At 46.3% G+C, this 20,621-nt stretch overlaps 1 protein-coding gene across 1 annotated transcript; it reads right to left on the reverse strand.

Annotated features, from left to right (window-relative positions):
- Positions 1 to 8,580: 8,580 nt before the first annotated feature.
- Positions 8,581 to 19,196, reverse strand: HIF1AN (hypoxia inducible factor 1 subunit alpha inhibitor). The gene is made up of 8 exons (XM_027528341.1): positions 18,985 to 19,196; positions 18,473 to 18,723; positions 15,612 to 15,760; positions 12,966 to 13,111; positions 12,069 to 12,175; positions 11,592 to 11,655; positions 11,253 to 11,363; positions 8,581 to 10,404 (listed from the first exon to the last, which is right to left on the reverse strand). Exons 1-8 carry the CDS (start codon positions 19,159 to 19,161, stop codon positions 10,360 to 10,362), a joined length of 1,050 nt encoding a protein of 349 aa, XP_027384142.1. The 5' UTR covers positions 19,162 to 19,196; the 3' UTR covers positions 8,581 to 10,359.
- Between the last annotated feature and the right edge of the window lie 1,425 nt (positions 19,197 to 20,621).

Raw genomic sequence — 20,621 nt, forward strand, 5'->3', positions numbered from 1 at the left:
ACTCCAGCTCCAATAGAGCAGACCCCTGCACTCTTCTCCCTAAATTCTTTCTCACACTCCTTAGGGTAACTGATTTCATCCTAGAAAAGGGAATTCTGATATTACTTGTTCACACTAAGGAATGGACAACTGAGTTCCTTTTACACTGGGTAAACTAGATGCTCCCTAAAGGAACAGTAGGTAACTGACAACTTCCAGATGGATTTAGAAAAGGCAGACGAACCAGAGATCAAATTGCCAACATCCATTGGATCATAGAAAAAGCAAGAGAGTTCTAAAAAACATCTGCTTTTTGACTACTCCAAAGCCTTTGACTGTTTGGATCACAACAAGCTGTGGGAAATTCTTAAACAGGTGGGAATACCAGACCACCTTACCTGCCTCCTGAGAAATCTGTATTCAGGTCAAGAAGCAACAGTTAGAACTGGACATGGAACAACAGACTGTTCCAAATTGGGAAAGGAGTATGTCACGGCTGTATATTGTCACCCTGTTTATTTAAATGATATGTCAAGTACATTATGTGAAATGCTGGGCTGGATGAAGCACAAGCTGGAATCAAGATTGCTGGGAGAAACATCAATAACCTCAGATATGCAGATGACACCACCCTTATGGCAGAAAGCAAAGAGGAACTAAAGAGCCTCTTGATGAAAGTGAGGAGAGTGAAAAAGCTGGCTTAAAACTCAACATTCAAAAAACTAAGATCACAGCATCCAGTCCCATCACTTCACGGCAAATAGATGGGGCAACAGTGGAAACAGTGACATAGACTTTTTCTGGGCTCCAAAATCACTGCAGACGGTGACTGTAACCACGAAGTTAAAAGACGTTTGTTCCTTGGAAGAAAAGCTATGACCAACCTAGACAGCATATTAAAAAGCAGAGGCATTACTTTGCCGACAAAGGTCCATCTAGTCAAAGCTATGGTTTTCCCAGTACTCACGTATGGATGTGAGTTGGACCATAAAGAAAGCTGAGCACCAAAGAATTGATGCTTTTGAACTGTGGTACTGGAGAAGACTCTTGAGTCCCTTGAACTGTGAGATCAAACCAGTCAGTCTTAAAGGAAATCATTCCTGAATATTCACTGGAAGGACTGATGCTGAAGCTGAAGCTCCAATACTTTGGCCACCTGATGTGAAGAACTGACTCATTGGGAAAGACTCTGATGCTGGGAAAGATTGAAGGCAGGATGAGAAGGGGTAACAGAGGATGAGATGATTGGATGGCAACACCAACTTAATGAACATGAGTTTGAGCAAACTCTGGGAGCTGGTGATGGAAAGGGAAGCCTGTGGTGCTGCAGTCCATGGAGTTGCAAAGAGTTGGACATGACTGAGCGACTGAAGTGAACTGAAAGGAAGAGAAAGAAAAGGGAATTTATATGTATTGGGCACTTACTAGGGAGGCTTCACTGATAGCTCAGTTGGTAGAATCCTCCTGCAACGCAGGAGACCCTGGTTTGATTCCTGGGTCAGGAAGGCTACCCACTCCAGTATTCTTGGGCTTCCCTTGTGGCTCAGCTGGTAAAGAATCTGCCTGCAATGCAGGAGACCTGGGTTCAATCCCTGGGTTGGGAAGATAGCCTGGAGAAGGGAAAGGCTACCCATGCCAGTATCCTGGCCTGGAGAATTCCATGGACTGTATAGTCCATTGGGTCGCACAGAGTTGGACCATCTTTGTCCCCATCTCTGCCTTTCACAGACTTTGTCTCTTTCACAACCTGATCTTTTCCACTTTGCTTCCCCCACCCCAATATATCTGTGATTCCACTTCACATATTAACTTGAGGGTCAGGGCAGGATTAAAAAATCCCAGCCCTCCAAGCACTAACTAAATACTGAGTCTACATAATAAACCATTTTCTGAGTGCCCATACTGAATTGAGTGTTTTAAAAACATCATCACACAGGACTTCCCTGGTGGTGCAGAGACTAAGATTCCACGTTCCCAATGCAGGGGGCTCAGGTTCAATCCCTGGTTGGGGAATTACATCCCACATGCTGCAGCTAAGATCCAGTGCATTTAAACAAATATATACATATTTTTTAAATCATGAGAGAGTAGCACAGAAACATATACATTACCATATGTAAAACTAACAGCAAATGGGAATTTGCTGTGTGATGCAGGGAGTTTGGCTTGGTACTCTGTAATGGTCTAGAGGGCTGGGATGGGAGTGGAGGGGTGGGGGAGGGTTTGGGAGGGAGGGACATGCGTGTGCCTGTGTGGCTGATTCGTGTTGATGTGTGGCAAGGGTTGGCACAGTATTGTGGGGCAATTATCCTCCAATAAAAAAAAATTCATCACAAACGCTCCTAACGATGTTGCAAGCCATGTGCTATTTTCAACCCCTCCCAGGTGAAGTGGCAGAGACAGAGACTTAAGAGATTATAGTTAGGAAGTGGACAATAGGGATTTAAGCCCAGAAGTCACATCCAACACCTCCATTCTTGTCAAAACATCACATAAGGCCCATGAAAACAATGACTGTACTGACTGTAAAGTGGGTGGGGCTTTGCTCCAACAAATCAAAAGCTCACTACTCAAAAACTTGGAGGGAAATTTAATAAGCCCATGTGCTGCCTCTAGATGAGCACGACAGCTTCTGTGCCAACCTCCTTGCCCCCATGCCCCTGCCACACCCACCTTACACCTGTTGTGCCAGCAGCCCACACACTTTCAATGCCTCTGATCCCCTTGGTGGCAGCAGGTCTGAGGTTTTTAATTTTCACTGAAAGTGTGTTTCAGGTATTCTTAATATAATTGAAGACAACTTCAGAAGATCAATCCCCAGCAATGGCAGTACAGATTAGAGTCCTTTTAAAAAATAAGTTGGAGATCACCAAGAAGGGGTGCTTAGTTGCTCAGTCGTGTCCGACTCTGCAATCCCATGGACCGTAGCCTGCCAGGCTCTTCTGTCCATGGGGGGATTCTCCAGGCAAGAACACGGGAGTGGGCTGACATGCCCTCCTCCAGGCGATCTTCCCAACCCAGGGATCGAACCCAGGTCTCCAGCATTGCAGGCAGATTCTTTACTGTCTGAGCCACCAGGAAAACCCAAGAAGGGGTAGGAAATGGTAACATGAGCAGGAAATTTATGCTCCTATCTCTGTTCTGCTCCTGACCTGACAACCAGACTTGCTCTGGGAGTAGAAGCAGGACCTTTGTCAGAAAGCGAGATGGGAAGAGAAATAAAGGCCTTGAGAGACAAGGCTGGGTCCAATGACAGATGAGTCTGAGCTATGGAACATTCACCCTCCTGAGCCTTTCTTTACATATGTGATTTCATGTAACCCTGACAAGGTAGGAATTTATACCCATATATATGAAGTTTCAGGCAGTGTCCTTTGCTCAAGGTCACATAAGATACCAGACCTAGGATTCAAAGCCAAATATGCCAAGTCCTCATTCTCAACCATGACCCTATACTGCACCATTCACTACACATTCAAGAGGTAACAGAACCTGGCTCAGAAGTAGCTTGGATTTGGAGATAAGTAGTAGAGCTTTCCTGAAGGGCAGGACTGATCTCAATGACCAAGTAAGTTTCAAGCAAACTGAAAAAAAACACAGCAACATTTTCTGTGGCCAAAGAAAAGGGTGCCAAGGTCCAGGGTGAAAGACATCTAGATGTGACTGCAAAATGACTATAGAACGGCCTGCAGTCCAAAGATGGCTTGGCACCTGCTAGAGAGGTCTTCTTCACCCACAGGGCTGGAAGCCAGGGTCAGTTGCATAGGGATATGAGTGGCTCACAGTGGGGAGGAGGGGAGTGGCAGGGGGTGAAGGCAGAACCTAAGAGATAAATGGGTATTCAGTGTGAAGACTGAGCATTCCAGGCAATCAGAGTACATCTCGGGCTGATGCTCAAGTACTGGATCCAGCATCTCTTCTGGGCAGAGAGGCAGAGTGTAACTCCAAAGGCCAGAATGCAGTCTTTCTGAGAAGGCAGTGATGGGGTTACAACTGAGCAAGTCAAATCCATTTGCACTCCAGGACAAACCTGGGCTGACAACCAAAACGATTTTCAAAGGTTTCTCTGGCCAACCAAAGGGTTTTCTTCTTTTGGGGGTCCACTGTCTAGCTCCTTCCTAGAAGTGATTCCTAAAACACTTAAACATGGAAGAAGAGAGTGTTTGCTTTGAGAACTGGGAGAGTGAGAAGCCAGAGGAGAAACTTAAGCCTTTCACTTCTCCCAAACCCTGGTTGTCTTCCATGAATCAGCTTAGACTGTGTGACTTCTTGCAGGAAGCCTGTGAACACCTGAGCCTGTCAGGTGCTTCTCCTCTGCAGACCTGTGACACCAACTGCCTGCTTGATGGCTGCGATGAACTGAGCACAAGTGGGTAGAGATGGGCCCTGGGTATGGAACAGAAATGCTCCAGAGGCTCCACAAATGGTAGCTAGTAAAGATCCTAGTCTTTTTTTCTGAATTCTCTTCTGAATGCCCTTCTGTCCTGGAATAATCAAGTTAAATACATGAAATAACATTGCACCGAGGGGGCCTGACTTAGCTGCTGCCATGTTTCATGGTATAAGGTTGGCAATAGCTTCTTCGGATATAATGGACACTCATCCAGCTGCCTTCAGCCCTCAGAGTCTAAGGGGAGCCTGCACCTAACAGCTTCTCACGCCGGCCCTGGGCTGGTGTAGAGAGGAAAAATCTGGCTGACCAAGCAGAAGGCATCAGATTCTATTGTTTCCCTCCAAGGTGGGTTTAAGATTACCAAGGCTCATCTGTCTGTCCAATCTCAATATGAACTTCTCCAGCACAATTTATTCTTCCTTACACTTTTCTTGAGTGAAGGTATCACTAAAATTGAGTTTCTGAATAAGTACAACCACAACTACCACAGCCATTTATTAAGTGCTTGCCAGGCCCTGTGCTAAAGCTTTACAAACATTGTTTCCATCGATTCATCAGCCCTGAGGTAGATATTTTCAACACCCAGTCCCTCTCCCTACACAGGTATCATTATAGTTGAGGAAACTTGAGGCTCACAAAGGTCTACTCAATCAATAAGATCCAGCCCAGCCGGAAGGTAGCAGAACTAGAGATCTGAACCAAATACATCTGATTCCCAAATCCATGCTTTTATACGCTACACTAGATTGTTACGCTGTTTCTCACTGGAAGTTAAAGGATACATGCTCCTTCCTAAAACATCACCTGAAGACCAGATTTAGATGGGGAAGGCAAGGCCCAATTTTTTTTTTAAACTCCTCTAACCAGCTATTGTACTAAACACCTGGAGGAGTGAAGTGACAGTCTGGTTATATAAGCTGACCACTGGAACCCTGTCTCCTGCTACCCTGGCTTCCAGGGTCTTTCTTGTTTAAGACCCTCCATTCCTAACACATGACTACTCAGTGTGCTTCTCCCTTTCAGCAAACACTGAAACGCAGAAGTGAGCCAATTTGGCGACTCAGAGCATCACCAAAGATACCTGAGAGAAATCGGGGGACATTCGCAGAACACCCACCAAACCTCAACTGCCGGACCCCGAGGCACACCAATGCATGTAGACAGAAGCACAAACTTCAGTTCCTCCCTCCAGGCTTGCCAGGCTCAGCTGACTCTACTCCTGGGGAGTCTCCTGCTCAATCTCTCTCACTGGTCCTCCACTGTCCATGACTCTGGATTCCCTCCTCTCACTCCTCACTGGAGGTCTCACTAACCACAGGCCCTTGGGACTCAAGGCTGCCCACGTGTGAGGCTTTGTTCCCCAGAATAACACCAGAAGTGCTCGGCAGGGCTCTGAAGAGGACCCTAAACCCTATGAGGATTGAATGGAACTGGCTGAAGACTAGCAGAAAGGGCTCCCAGAGTGAGCAAAGCCAAACCAGGATGTGCAGACATGACTAAGGACTGGATGGCAAGAGAACAGAGCAGGTACACAACAGGTACACAAAACTACTGCAGACCAGAAACGGAAGATGAAGGGACCCTAGAGAAAGTCAATCCAAACACCTCAGCCAGGGACCTTCTGCGAAAGTGACTGTTTACAAAAAGGACCTTGGTGACGGGGCTGCTGCAGAGACTAGGCAGGGAGAGGACAAGTAGGAGAAACTGGGGGAAGGGGTACTCTGGAAAAGGAAGCTGGAATCTCTCTTTAGAGCAGGCAATTTGAGAGGATACCAGAGAAGCGGGCTGGGGCTGGATGGAAGCACCAGAGGTACCAGAAAAAGGGAAGATGACACGGGCAGAAAGGCCAGGGCGTCTGGAAGTCTACAAGCATTTCTTAGGTGTATCCCTATATCCAACTTGTTTGGGTAAAACTGACCACTGAGGACCCCTCTTTGCAGTCCTACTGACCTCTGCATTGGATTTTGAACGGTAGAAGACCCAGAGGTAGGGAAGTTACCAAGGGGAGAGACAGTCCTATCCACAGGAAGCTCCCACTCTAAGGAGACAACGAACCACCAACTCTGCCATCCCTGCCTCCAATCCCTGAGGAAGCCTCTGACCTAAGGAACCACCAACATGTAAGTCACAAAACTGAGAAATAACAACTGATGCAAATACTGTCCATGATCTTCGAAGAATCAGAAGGATGAGACAAGGTGACATGGAGACATAAGATCCAAGTAGGGGCTCTTCACACTTTAATACTCAGCCTGTTAGTTCATCTCGTCACCTGCTCACACATCAGGGCCTTCCACGTAACTACAGCCGCAATGATATGTGAGGGGGAAGGCCCAGGGTGAAGCGTGCTCCCTGATGAGCCCAAGCACCAGGAGGAGCCCGGAGGTTGAGCTTTGCTCTCCACTCATCTTCTTCCTCTCTCAACAGCCTCTAATCTTGTCCTCACAGGGTGCATGACACATGGCTTCATAACCTCTGGGTATTTCGTGTGCTTTCCTCTCCAACTAGAGAGGCTCCGGGAGGATAAAAGAGCAGGTTTTCTCCACATCCTTCGGTGTTGGAATCTAACAAATTCTTGTCATAGGTGGGGTATCTGTAGTGTTGATTACAAAAACATTTTCCACAAACAAGAAACACATGTCAAAACCATTCTATTGCTATTCTTTGCCCTATCGCTTGCGTTTGACACTCTTTGACACTCCTTGTCAGCTCTAGATGTCTGTTCCTGTATCTACCTCAGCCTGGGGAAGGGGCCCACCCAGCCTTTGTTGAGAGATAACAGCTCAGCCTGTGGAGGAAACAATGAAAGGGTATGTGGCCCAAGAGTCTCTGGGGGACAGAGGGAGGGTCTCGTCACATTGGGTTGGCCATTGATAAGGATCCTTCCCCTCTCTGTCTCCTAACAGATTCAGATTAATGATTGCTCATTCCTAATTGTCAAATTTCTTTTCCTTCATCCTGTGTCTAATCACCAGTGACAGAAACCATTACGCAAATGAGAGCAGACGACTTCCCCCAACTGTTCGTGTTGGTAAAAACCTTGTAATTTAGAGCTCTGATTTGTAGGAGAAGCTGGTCTCCCCCAGGCATCCTGGGCATCTGCTCAACTGATGCCCAGAACAGCCCCTCCTCCATCCCCCAACTCCAACCCCCCAACAAATATTAGACTTCACGAGAGAGTAGTTTCCTCTGTACCTGCTGGTTTAAAAATAGGAGCATGCAACATGGCTGACCTCTATACAGGCCCAAACGCCCACCTTTCCTTCTTGTGTCTGCCCTCATGCTGCTAGTTAGGATAGGTGTTAAGCAATAGGGCAGAGACGCTTCCTCTGCAACAAGCAGAATTTTTGCCTGAACAGCCCTAGCCTAGCTATGTGAAAAGAAGGGCCTCAATCTTTTCATCAGGGAAAATGCAGGCAGCAGAACATGAATTACAGTTCTCAGTGAACTTCCAGACCTAGATCTTCAATGCTCCACGTGCACAAGCACGCTGGGAGAAGTGACCGGACCTATTCAAGGACATACACGTAATCAATGGGATCCAGAACTGTTTCCCTGTAACTCATTTCAGAACTCTTTTAACTCCATAGTATGGCTTCCTGGCATTTTCCCCAAGAAGTGTTTGCTGGAGCCCAGAATAGCTTTTACCCTGAGCTGTATTCTTTTGGGCTAAGCCTGTCTGTACTAGATACTGCCCAGTGGGTGAGATCTGAGCAAGGCCTGTAGTTTAGAGGAAGTACAGTAGGAGAATCAACAGTTTTCTAGAGAAGCACAGCAGGGGCTTTGTAGCCAAATAGTACTAGGTTGGAATCCTGATTGCCACCAATCACTTACTCTTGAGCTGTAAAATGAAAATACCTACCTTGCAGGACAGTGAGGAACAAAGACAAAAGCACTTGACATTAGGTGTCTTAATAGTCAGGGGTCCCTGTTGTATTACCCAAGAATCAGGACCCAACCTGTGAAGGCCCCTCCACCTTGGTCAGACATGGGTGGGCACAGCACCCAGAGACGATCAGCTGAGAGGACCAAGCCATCACCCACATCTTTGAGGAATGAGCCAGGAAGGCTGCAGACATGCTGAGGAGAATGAAAAGAATGTGCTGTATTTCAAAATGTGAATGTGATCAATTTATCCTTCCTCTGTCCTGTTTTCTTTGCTGCGTTCCTTTTTCCCAAAAGAGATGGAGGGATGGAGACCACTGCGGTCACATTTTCCAGCATTGGCTATATTTAAAAGAACTACACTTTAGAAGGTACCGTGTTTGAACACCCACACTGCATCAGAGAACCCCAGCATGGGGTACTAAAAATAAACACCCCACCCCAGAATACACACAGGTGCGCTCATGCACACACACGCGCATCCTCTCAGTCCATCAGTGCGCTGTTAACTATAAATTGAGCTCTGGGGGTGAGAGCCACAGCTCAGACACTGGAAGTAAACCTTTGGCAAAAAAAAAAAAAAGGAAAAAAATGAACCCAGAGACTTCCAAGTCCTTTTTCCTTCCAGAGAGAAGGCGCGTGGAGATGGGAGTGGAGGCGACAGGACGCAGGGCTCCCACACTGCCGATTCCAAGGGCCCCACTTTCACCACACGAGCCCTTTGAGTTGTGCAGTGCCCAGTGACCCAGCTGTGAGCTGCAGCCCTGAGAGTGGTTCCCACAAGTAACTATGAACAGAAAAGAAATTCCACTCCATGCTCCACCAGTTGCCCTGACTTCTGAAGGTGTTTGTGGAACATTACAGTGGGGTCTGGCAGAGGTGCTGGCTTCAAGAGGCAAGGCTACATTTCTGCCCTTGCCATGAGGTGGATGACAGGTGGTGAGTTAGCTGCCTCAGCTTGACCCCACTTAGTCTACTTGTGCCAGGAAGCTCCATAGACGTAGCCGAGGACTTGGCCTGGGCAGGGAGGGTCGTAGGATCTGAAGGCTCTAGCCAGTCGGTCTCAGGCAGGTTGTTGCAGTGAGGCCTGACAAACATCCAATGGCTAAAAATGAGTTTAAAAGCTTTAGACCAGCTCAGGCAGTATTGCCTTGGAGTTCCCGCTGCATGCTCCACTGGACAAGGTTAAGCAGTAGAAACTTGGTCAGCAGAGAGGCAGGCCAGTGTAGACACATGCACACACACATATCCCCAAGAGGCCTGCACCCTTAGAACCTACAGAAGCCACTGCTGGAGGACTCCCCTGGCACCCAGGACAGAGAGCAAGAGCTGGTGCTGAAAGAAAGCAGCTGTATGTAAAAACTCCTGTAATTTGGACGTTTCGCACAATCCTTGGTTCCTTTGTCCCAAGGTGCTTTTCTGTGTATGGCTTGAGCTTGAAGGTCCAAGTTGGAACCCTGCCTAATTCGCTCTCCGAGGAAGCTACTGAGGCTCTCAGAGGGAAGCCTCCCCCTCCCTCTCTCTCCCATTAGAGTCCCGTAGTGTTCCTACCAGCCTAGAGCCTCACTCTGTAAAAACTGGGAGGGGGCAGACTGACCTCACGGACAGGACAGCTGTGGCCCTGGAGCCCAGATGTGGGGGCATCCGAGAGCATCTCCTCTCTCTCAGGCTGAGGCACTGAGGTTGCAGGAGACAGAGCTGAGAGCCAGAAGTGGCATCCTGACCCAGAAGGAGGGAGTGAGGAAGAAACACATACACGCGTGTGCAGGCACACACACGCACACACACCCCGAGGTTGACAGACCAACACACAGACATGATGACAACCAGCAGCTGGGGACTCCACACACTGAATGCAGGACTTTAGGGGGCAGAGAGGGAAGGTGCTGGGGCACAGAGGCAAGGGTAAGAAGTCCCTCCGAATGGGAGTGGAGTGCCAACCACCCTGCCTTGCCCCAAACACCTGCCTCCAGGGCCATGGCAAGAGTCCAGTCCATTAAGTGCAGCGTGCAATACTAGCGCTTGGAGTCTCCTGTCCTCATCAATGAAGCGGTGTGGACGGGCTAGCAGTCACCTGGCAGGAGGCCTTGACTCCTGGCAGGCTAGTTGTATCGGCCCTTGATCATTGTGTTCAACAAGGGCCCCACCTGTGGAAAGACATGGGGAGCCAGTCAGAACTGTCTGTCCTCTAGCCCCAGAGCAGGACGGGGTGTGTCTGGAGACATCAACGTCCAGCCAAGGGCAAGGACAAGGCTTTCGTTCAATCTTGTAAACCCTCTAATCAACTCTCTTCTTGGAGGTCAACCCAGTATTCTGGGGCATGGTCCCCTCCTCTGGGTCCATGTTGGATTACTTTCCCTATCACAACACCCTATACACGTAAGCAGCACCAAACTGACAGACAGACGGTCAGAGGAGCTAACACTCCCCAGACACCTCAGAGTGTCTATCTGCGTGTTTCGTAAATGTGTCTTAAGAATCTTAAATGCTTCTTTATCCTGAAAGGATCACTTGCAGTTGGGGCTGGTGCTCTCTCCCCACAGGTGCTATGGATGCACAGGCTATCCACAGGACAGAGGTAAAGAGCATCACAAATACAAATCTCCCCCATTTATGCAATGGGCCACTGGCACACCTGTGTGGGAAGCAGGTCTCAACATTACCTAGAGCAGCCTTGGCACAGCTGGGAGCATGCGAGAAGATGCTTTACTGCTCGCTTTCCGTTCCAGAAGAATCCCCTCAGGGGTCCCCAGCTGGCACACAAGCCCCATGAGGAACATTACTACTAGCATGGAACAGATTATAATTGATCCGCCAGTCAAGCCCAGCTCTCACCAAAAAATTAGAATTTTCTGAACATATCCATAACCTCTATGAAGAGAGAGGACAACAGATACTGAAACAGACGAGCTACAGAGAACATGACACCAACCCTGACTTTCCCTGGTCACTCTGCCCAGAGTCACAGGAGTACCACTTTGGGGCAGCCACATACCTCTTGTGGGTTCCCCAAGGCCTCTCCAAGCATCTTCTCAATGTTTCTCATTATGGCCACTTTCTGATGGGCTTTGAGAGGATATTCAATTCTCTTAGGAGTTGGGGCCCCCTGCAAAGGAAGCAGCAGCTCAGGAAATGTCTTTAGCAGGCTTCAGTGTCATGCACTATACCAAGCACCATCCTCTCTTAAGAAACCCAGTTCAACCCCAACCCTCTTCATCTCCCCCAAAGACCCGGCAATCACTTCCAGAGACAGCCAACCTCCCTGCCCCACCCCCAAATAATTCATCACACCTACCTCACCCCACTCCCATCTAGAACAAAAAACCATAGTCACCTTATACCAGAAGTTCACAGTGATGGTTATCCCCCCATTTAGTAATGACTCTATGTGATGCCACCTGCAAGAAAACAAACAGGTTGCTGTTTGCCACCAGTACTTTTCAGAGGGATGGTTCCTCTGAAACTAGGAAGTCCTTATATAGCTGTCCTATATAAGGAAAACAGTATCTTCACACTCATCCTATCAAACACACCCTGGAGCTAAAGGGAGTGGTGTTTGGTCTTCAAATACCAAAGAGCCAAGCCTCAAGCCTCTGGGGCCTCTTTGGACCAGAGGAACTGTTATCTTGTCTAGAAACAATGTTATCATTTCCCCCGGGTTAAGTACGCTCATCATCCGGATATGCCAACCTTCCTGTACATCACATTAAGTCCAATCCTGCCACAACTCAAAAGAAGTGACATGGATAAGGCTTTCCAGGGAATGGGAAAGAAAGCTCCCCAGAAGCCCCCAGTCTAGCCCCGTCCTCACCAGTACATTGGGATGTAAAGAACATCACCGGGGCCAACCACTGTTTCGTAACCAACCACGTTCTGGAAATTGGGAAACCTCTCGTAGTCAGGATTGTCAAAGTCCACCTGAGAGGTTCAAGAGGAAAAAAAAATCAGTCAATCACCAAATTTTTATCTGTTACTTTGGTAATCAAGAAAGATCCCTTAAAAAGTCTTGAGAATTATTTTTTTTAATCCAGCAAAAGACACAACACACATTAAACATACGCAAACTCTCCCAGAGAATGACATAAGAAGATGGGCACTGCTGAATGCTAAATGAATACTAGGCCTCGTGATCCTGAGGTCAAAAGCCAATCATCGAGGTTTACAGGTCAGAAACCTACTCATGGCCTGCAGATTTGAGGAATTAGGACTCATCTTTCAGCCAAACTTTCAGAAACTTTCTCCCAAACACATATTCGAACCAGCAAAGACTCCTACACAAGGCAGCTAAGCAGCTTTCTCCTCAAGGAAGAAGAGGAGCTCTCTGGTTGGCCACAAAGTCAACTACATACCTCACTGAGATCCAGAAAAGACCTTAAGTGACATATCTCAATTCTATTCATCCTTCTCTTTATCAAAAAGTAGCATCTGTGACAAAAGTAAACAATCATAAAATCTAATGGAGACATACACATTTTGTTTCATGAATTTATAATCCAATCAAATAGAATAACTAGAGCCCACCAGCATCAGTGAGGGCTTTGCCCGGACCATCTGGGGACCACCACAGGGGCCAGGAATACGTAAGCTACATTGTGAAACTGTCCTCTGAGTTTATCCAAACCTGGCATACTGCCACAGAGAAGGGGGACCCATGCCCATCTTGGATCTCTAAGGAGTTCTATACCCTCCTCGGATCACGCAAGCTCACCTGGCTCTGTCTGTCACAGGGATGGTGAACAGGATACGGGTAGAGGCACTCAAACTGATCCGGAGGGAACAAAATGCATCGCTTGTGGCCTTTTATCTGAGCAAAGAAGTTCTGTTGCTCATCATAGTGAGCAGGTGTCACATTTCCTGTAGGAAAAAAGACATTCTTATTCAAGACAGTAGCTCTACTGCACAGGATGGAACACAGGCTTCAGTGTTACAGAGAAACCCAGTCTGCCCCCTCAGCAAAAGGGTCCAAATCAAAATCAGGGAGACTATAATCACAACTCTCATTCAATTAGGTGTTACACTTTTAATAGGTGATAGGTCTAGTAGCAAACATCACTGGCTAAGGGTTCACCATCAATCAGCAGAATAGACTTCCTTATATGACAGCTGCTGCCCTTACTGTATACAACTGCACATCAAAATGATACAAGCATGACAAAATACACTCCATACAGCTATGCCCTGCTTTTCAGAAGTTCGCTTTATATCACTTTGCTTTTACAGGAGACCTATATTTACACCTATTTTGCTAACTGAAAGAAATTCAAAGAGAATTTTCATTTTTACAAAGAAAAAGGCAGAAGTATCACTCAGAGTTTGCTCTGGAGTGAGCCATTACAGAGGCAGTGAGCACGAGCAGTAAGAGTAGCACTGCCAACCTCCTCCCCTAGAAACTACACTCAGCATCAAGCCACGACAGCTCTGATTGTGTGAGCATCTGTGCTTTCTCTCTATTTACTTTGTGCATCCGTTAGCAAGATGTGCCCTAGGATAACTGCTTCTTTGTTTTACATCATCTTGGCTTATAGAAGGTTTCACAGGGATGGTCTACTTTCAGACAGCTAGTGGGAACTTGCACTTGAACTCTTGACAATGGCACAAACTCAAGGGAAACATGAGGAAGAGTTAGAAACAGTTGAAATGATGGTATCAGCAATGCATGCATGCTCTTCTTTGATGCAGTTAACCAGTCATTTTAAGTTGTATATATGTACTTACTTTGGGTAGCTCTTCTGGAGCTCACCAGGGATTTTCCTGGTGGCTTAGACAGTAAAGAATCTGCCTGCAATGCAGAAGACGCGGGTTCAATCCCTAGGTCAGGAAAATCCCCTGGAGAAGGGGATGGCTACCCACTCCAGTAATTTTGCTTGAAGAATTCCACGGATAGAGGAACCTGGTGGGCTACTGCCCATAGGGTTGCAAAGAGTCGGACACAACTGAGTGACTAACACTTTCTGGAGCTCAAAGATTCTCAACCTTTGCTCCCACTTCAACACACCTGTTGGACTGCAACACTTCTTTAGATCAACACTGGAGCTGTTGATTCTCGTGGGGGCAGGGGGAGCATAACAAATTCCTGAAGAGTGTTGCGTACACCGAATAATGCAAATTATCTAAAATGCCATCTTGAATTATCTGCCCTTGTGTATGCATGCTCCTCTTTATAACTGGGGCTGCATCTGACAGTTATAAAGAGCCCCACTGTTTCTCTGCACAGTCCTTAAGAGCTCAAAGGCCCTCTGCAAGGCATGGAGTTTAGAAAACATTCCCCAGTCTGCCTGAGTGGGCCAAGACAGCCACTTTACTAGGTGCAGAGTCCATGTGCATCCCTGAAGAAGACTTGTTCTCTCGTCTCTGCCTGCTGGATCTACTTCCTTGCCCTCTACTACAGGATAGAAAGGCAACATACAAATTCAGAGTCAAGTTAACAAGAACTGGCTCCTGGTGGGTCAACCGAGAGTTGGCTTCAAAGGGGCAGGCTAAGGGACAATTCATTAGCTGCAATACTAGAAGCTTTCATTAATACTAGTGGTAAAAGATACAAATCTGGAGAAAAGACAATCAAAGGGGAAGAAGAGACTCCAGAGCCTGGTGGTGACTGATAATGAGTCATTACTCCGCTTCCTTGTTCAACTCAATTTACTCACCATTTACTAAGGACCTCTACTAGGAGCCGGCACTGAGCTAGTGACAGAATTGACACAATGACCCTGGTTGGTAAGTAGCTTTCTTTCTCCTCACTGGAGTTTAAAGGTGTCTCTTTTTAATTAAAAAAAAAAAAAAAAGTAGTATTCAAGTATTTGCTTATATACGTGTAAAATCCTCTAGCAGGATACAGAAGCAGCTAACAACATTTGGTGCCTCCAGGGAGGGATGGAAACTGAGAGGCTGGGAAACTGGAGTGTAAGAGAGATTTATTACTACATACCTATTTATACCTTTTGAATTTAACCCCAAAAATATATTATCTGTTCAAAAGATAAGTTCAATTTATATTGGAAAAATATTTTTCTTCTACTAGGATAAAAATCTGCAGACATATCCAACAGAAAACAGCAGAATTTTAGAGAGATCTCCAGTAACTGAGTATATGTATTCACAAAGCAGCTGAAGAAGGGAAAAGGGAACTTTCTTTTAGAGTACCTGAAGCTATTTTAAACATGTAACATATATTAATCTCATTGAACCTTCATAGTCAATTTTAAGGTATTACCGTGTCTGTTTTACAAATGAGGAGACTGAGGCTTAAGAAAGTTACATGACTTGTTTAAAGTCATGGATCGAGTAAGTGGTGGGAAAGGATTAGAAATCAGTTCATGTGACCCCAAGTCGTGCTGCTTTCTGAAAGATTTCTTACCTTCCATGCCGATAAGCAGCAGGTTAGAGGTCAGCTGCCCCCAGCCACGCTTTCCCTGTTGCTTATTAATCCAGTTCCAGTTAAAACCCAAGAAGTCCATGACAATCTTCCTGCCCACAGTATCATTGAGTGTTTGCTGTAGATACAACCTATGTTCCCCAAAAAGAAAATCCGATTAGTGCATGTACACACTGTCTGTGGCATGGCCTCCCTACACCTGGAAATTCAAACCCAAGCCCACACCAACATTTCTAACAAAAACAGCTGCAGTCATGGGACTCTCACAGAGCTGAATCCTCTCCTATCCTTCTTTGAGCTCTGTTCAACATCAAATTTTGTATTTTAAAGAAGTGATTCTTGGCTTTTCTGGGTCACATTATGAATCGTTCATGAATCTAAGAGGGGAAAAAAGTACCCAAGGGAGGTTCCCCATAAAAATGCTCATACACCGAACTTTCATTTAATTTCATAGATTCCTCAAAGCCTACCCATGCTGCTGGTGCTACTGCTGCTAAGTGGCTTCAGTCGTGTCCAATTCTGTGTAACCCCAGAGATGGCAGCCCACTAGGAACCCTAGAATAATGATTCAGCCTGTTCCAGAAACTCTCAGGGCCTGAGAGGTCTCCTTTGGCCTCCAACAGCCATTGTGGCAGATCATATTCCCTCCTTGTGAGAGTTATTCTTCTGCACCTCCTTCAAGTAAGGCTTCCTTATTTAACTTCTTTGGCCACCAAGCTGTCCACAGAAGTGACTGGTGCTGCTTCCAAACTTTAAGAACCAGTACACATTACCACCACATTACTTTCCCTCTGCCACAGCAACTGCAAAGTTTCAGATAGCAACTGCTGGAGCGATCTAGGTCCCAAAGTGGAAAAGATGACCTAAGAGCAGAGCCTCCAGGTGACCTAAGATGGACATGTAGCATGTGTGAAAAATAAACCTTTGTTGCTTCACATTGCTGAGTCCTGGAATGAAGCCTAGTTTATCTTAACTGATTCAGCCACCTATCTATAGCAGCCATCTGGAGCTGAAGGAAGAAACCTCACTAAGCTTTCTGCAGACTCAGGGCCCCTAAGACGCCTGAGGAAGGTAAGAAATTACTTAATACATATGAAAACCCAAACACAGTTGCTCAAGTCCCCAAAGAAATATTATTTAGGCGGCAAACATGAAGGAAAAAAAGTAATGGTGCTGAGAACATTATTTCAAAAGGCTCAAAGGTATCTCAGTGCCTGATGATAACCATGATGTTTAAAGCAACCCTAATTAAAAATCTTGCTAACTTGGAGAGAGCTACCTGTGTGGGGACATGGAACCCTCAGGACTTGAATACAACCTTGGAATGCTCCCCAGAGATTATGAAGTACGTATATTCATACAAATATTTCTCAAGTAACTCTCAAAGAGTCAGAAACACTTCCCAAACAGGAATCTAAACAATTCCTCTGAAACCTTAACAGTAAATACTCAAAACAGCTCAAAGAGGATCCCTTTACCTCAGAATCATAACAACCTGTATCATTATACAATGGGGTTAGTTGGTGCTAAAGTCAGCCTATAGGGAAAAATCTGCAAACAGTAAAGAAATTTTCCTTAAGTCATCCATAAGGTACAGACTACACTCCTAGCTCACATTTAGGCAAAATGTTCTCACTGTGGGAAACAAGAACCTTAAAATGACTGGGAAATCAAAAGACTCATATCTTATCTCAAGCTCATTCTAGAGCATATGTTCACCCAACAGATTTACACTCCACCAGCATCATTCAAATCAATCTTTCTTCTCAATGTTGGTTGTGTGTGTGTGTTTGTGTGTGCATCAGTGCACACTGTGGTAAATTTGAGGACATTAATGCATGAACGGATTCAACTGCAACAGTCTCTATAAGACATAAAGAACGAATCTATTGTAGTTCAGATTCTGGAAACTCTTTTGGTAAAAGTCCCAACATTATGACAATAGCTAAGAGTTAGGAAAACAAAAAAAGGGGGGGAGGGGAAGGAGGTGGGTATTTCAAATCCTTTCACTCTGCCACATACTGCTAACAGAGTCTGAAAGACAAATGGGGCTGGAAACTGAAGAAAAGCCCAGGGTTGGGCACCAAATGTGAGATGGAGATAGTCAGTCACCATCAAGTAATCAGTGACAGCAATTCCCCAGGAGCAAAGTTAAAGCAGGACTGGATGCTGTCTGAGAACTATGTAAGAGAAGGTCCTCATAAAGAGAGTTAAAAGGGAGAGGTAAGTCACTCCCCTATGTGTGTGGGTGTCCTGTGTTTGCTATTGTCAATACAATGCAGAACATCAATATTCTCCCTACCCTCACCTATTCAACTTTTCAGCCTGTGCTGCCCCCATTCAAATATTTTAGGACAAAGGCTGCAAACCTGCAGTCTCAGGAAATTCACTGATGTTTTAAACTGGCCTCTGGCAGCATTTTAAAAAATTTGAATTAGCTGCCCACACTTAAAGCTTAAAAATGTTTTAAAATGGAAATCCTGATTTCTAGCTTCTCGGGGCTGGAGTGGGGCAGGGAGGGGTGGGATCAGACTATCTGGCAACCCTGGGGCTGCACTCCAAAATGGAAACAAGAGTTAAGTAATGACTTCTCACTCTGAACAGGGCATATGCCTTCAGCTTCGTCATAGCTTTCACCCAAACCTCCACTCATTTCATTCACCTACCAGACTCTGCTAGGCAAGTGTGACTCTCACTTTATGAAAACAACAAATTTGAAAGTCACACTTCAAGTCTAGTCATTCCATCATCCTTCAAGCTAAAAAATTCAGCCCCAAATAAATACAGGAAAGAAAAATGGATGCCCTAGATTCAATAGAAAAAGCCATGATCTTGGAACTTACCTCTCTTCACCACCTCGCTGCTGTATATCCTGCAGTTTCTCAACAAACTCATGAAATTTCATTTCTTCCCTGTTGGACCTTGGCTTAAAGTTCTGGAAATTAGCCATCTTCTTCTCATCATAGTACAAGAACTTGTGGGTGCTGGCACTGTACACGGAGAAGTCACCGTTGCCAATATTTTCTTGCAGGTATTCGAGGTCCCATTTTAGTGCAGGATACACAAGATTTGTGTCCGTCAGCACCACAGGCTCCTAAATGAAAAAAATCAAGTTGTCCCAAGGAGCTGGTGGGTTCTTGTCCCAAGATTACAATTATTTTCCAACTTCAAAATAACTTCTGTTAACTAGCATGAACCCCGCAAGTTCCATTTCTCCTTGCTTCCCTCTCCATCCCCGCTTAGCCCCTTGTCCACAGCCCAGCGGGTCCCTCCCTTCTACCACCACTTGCCTTTGACCTCTCCTCCCAACCTGGTCCCTTCCCCCTCCAACTTCGAAAGCGGCTCCGCCCCCTACCTCATTCTCGATAAGCTCCTCCGCCCGGGGGTCGCTTTGACTCAGACGCGGGATGGGCCGGGTCGGGAAGGTGTAACTGCGCAGTTGGGACTCATCCCAGGCGGGGCCAGGGCCTTCAGCCTCTTCCCGGGGTTCTGCAGAGGCCGAGGACGCGGCCTCCGTTGCAGTCGCCGCCATCTCTACCGCTAGGGACGGCCCCACCGGAAGCGGAAGCTGCGCCTATTCCGGAGAAAAATACAACGGAAACCATAGAGATAGGCGGCAAGAGTGAGCGGCCCAGAGACACTAAGAACGCCGGCCCGAGCCCTTGGGGAGTGCCTCCTAATGGTAACCGATAGCTCTACACTGTAGACCTAGGACTAGACAATTACTTCGCTGAGCACGGGTAATCATTTGGGCTAACCAGTTCATAAAATATTATTGCTCAGTGCGTCCAGGCCTACACAACAGGCAAAGAAGAAGGCAAGTTTCAGTTCAGTTCAGTCGCTCAGTCGTGTCCGACTCTTTGTGACCCCATGAATCGCAGCACGCCAGGCCTCCCTGTCCATCACCAACTCCCAGAGTTCACTCAGACTCACGTCCATCGAGTCGGTGATGCCATCCAACCATCTCATCCTCTGGTGAGGCATTAAATTTTACCCTAACAGATGGGGAGAGACACAAAATTGACCCACCTAAGGAAGTCAGAAGGAAAAGCAGTTGTCCAATACATAGATGTTGAGCAAAGTTTCATCTGAAGTCCTCTGCAAAAAAATATATGGCAACTTGAATTCCGAAATCAAAGGCGTTTTCTCTTTTTCTTTTTTTGCTTGGCACCATTTGATTTCTCTGCTATCTCACCTACTTAAAAGGCATTTTTTTCTTAGTCCAACTCTGTTTCTCGACTGAATTAGATCAGGGTTTGCTGTTGATCGAGTGCAGATGTCATCCCACCATTCTGAACATCAATTAGTTGCTCATTTGCAAGAAGGCAAGTTGCTATAATTCTCCCCCAAATTTCATATACTGAAGAGTATGTATCAATTTTTATTGCTCTGATATATATTTGCGAATGTCTATAATAATGGATTCTACTCCAAAACAGTAATCACCCTAAAAGTTCCTGGAAATATGTGCATGTATATACTGTAAATTATGCAAATCATACTTGTGTAAATAAAAACATTCATATTCGAACAATAATGCCCCTCCCATTCTTTTGTTGGGCTGCTGCTGCTGCTGCTAAGTCGCTTCAGTCGTGTCCGACTCTGTGTGACCCCATAGACGGCAGCCCACCAGGCTCCCCTGTCCCTGGGATTCTCCAGGCAAGAACACTGGAGTGGGTTGCCATTTCCTTCTCCGATGCATGAAAGCGAAAAGTGAAAGGGAAGTCGATCAGTCGTGTCCGACTCTTCGCGACCCTATGAACTGCAGCCTACCATGCTCCTCCGTCCATGGGATTTTCCAGGCAAGAGTACTGGAGTGGGGTGCCATCGCCTTCTCCGTAGTAAATCTGAGGCGGGTTCAAATAATAGGACTGATTTTATATTTGTTGGGTTGAGGTAACTGAGACATTCGGATGTAAACACGGGACTGAAACTGAAGAACCGTTTGTGGGGCGGGGGGTAATTCCCTGGTGGTCCAGTGGTTGGGACTTC

Source organism: Bos indicus x Bos taurus, chromosome 26 (genome assembly GCF_003369695.1).
Source record: "Bos indicus x Bos taurus breed Angus x Brahman F1 hybrid chromosome 26, Bos_hybrid_MaternalHap_v2.0, whole genome shotgun sequence".
NCBI classification, from domain to species: domain Eukaryota; kingdom Metazoa; phylum Chordata; class Mammalia; order Artiodactyla; family Bovidae; genus Bos; species Bos indicus x Bos taurus.

Bases quoted from the DNA above. Each gene is read 5' to 3' on its own strand.
- HIF1AN (XM_027528341.1), bottom strand. From the start codon at position 19,161: ATGGCGGCGACTGCAACGGAGGCCGCGTCCTCGGCCTCTGCAGAACCC. The intron at 15,761-18,472 runs GTAAGTTCCAAG...TGGGGAACATAG, and splicing joins CAGCGAGGTGGTGAAGAGAG to GTTGTATCTACAGCAAACAC. The intron at 11,656-12,068 runs GTGAGGACGGGG...GTTTTCTTGCAG, and splicing joins CTTTACATCCCAATGTACTG to GTGGCATCACATAGAGTCAT.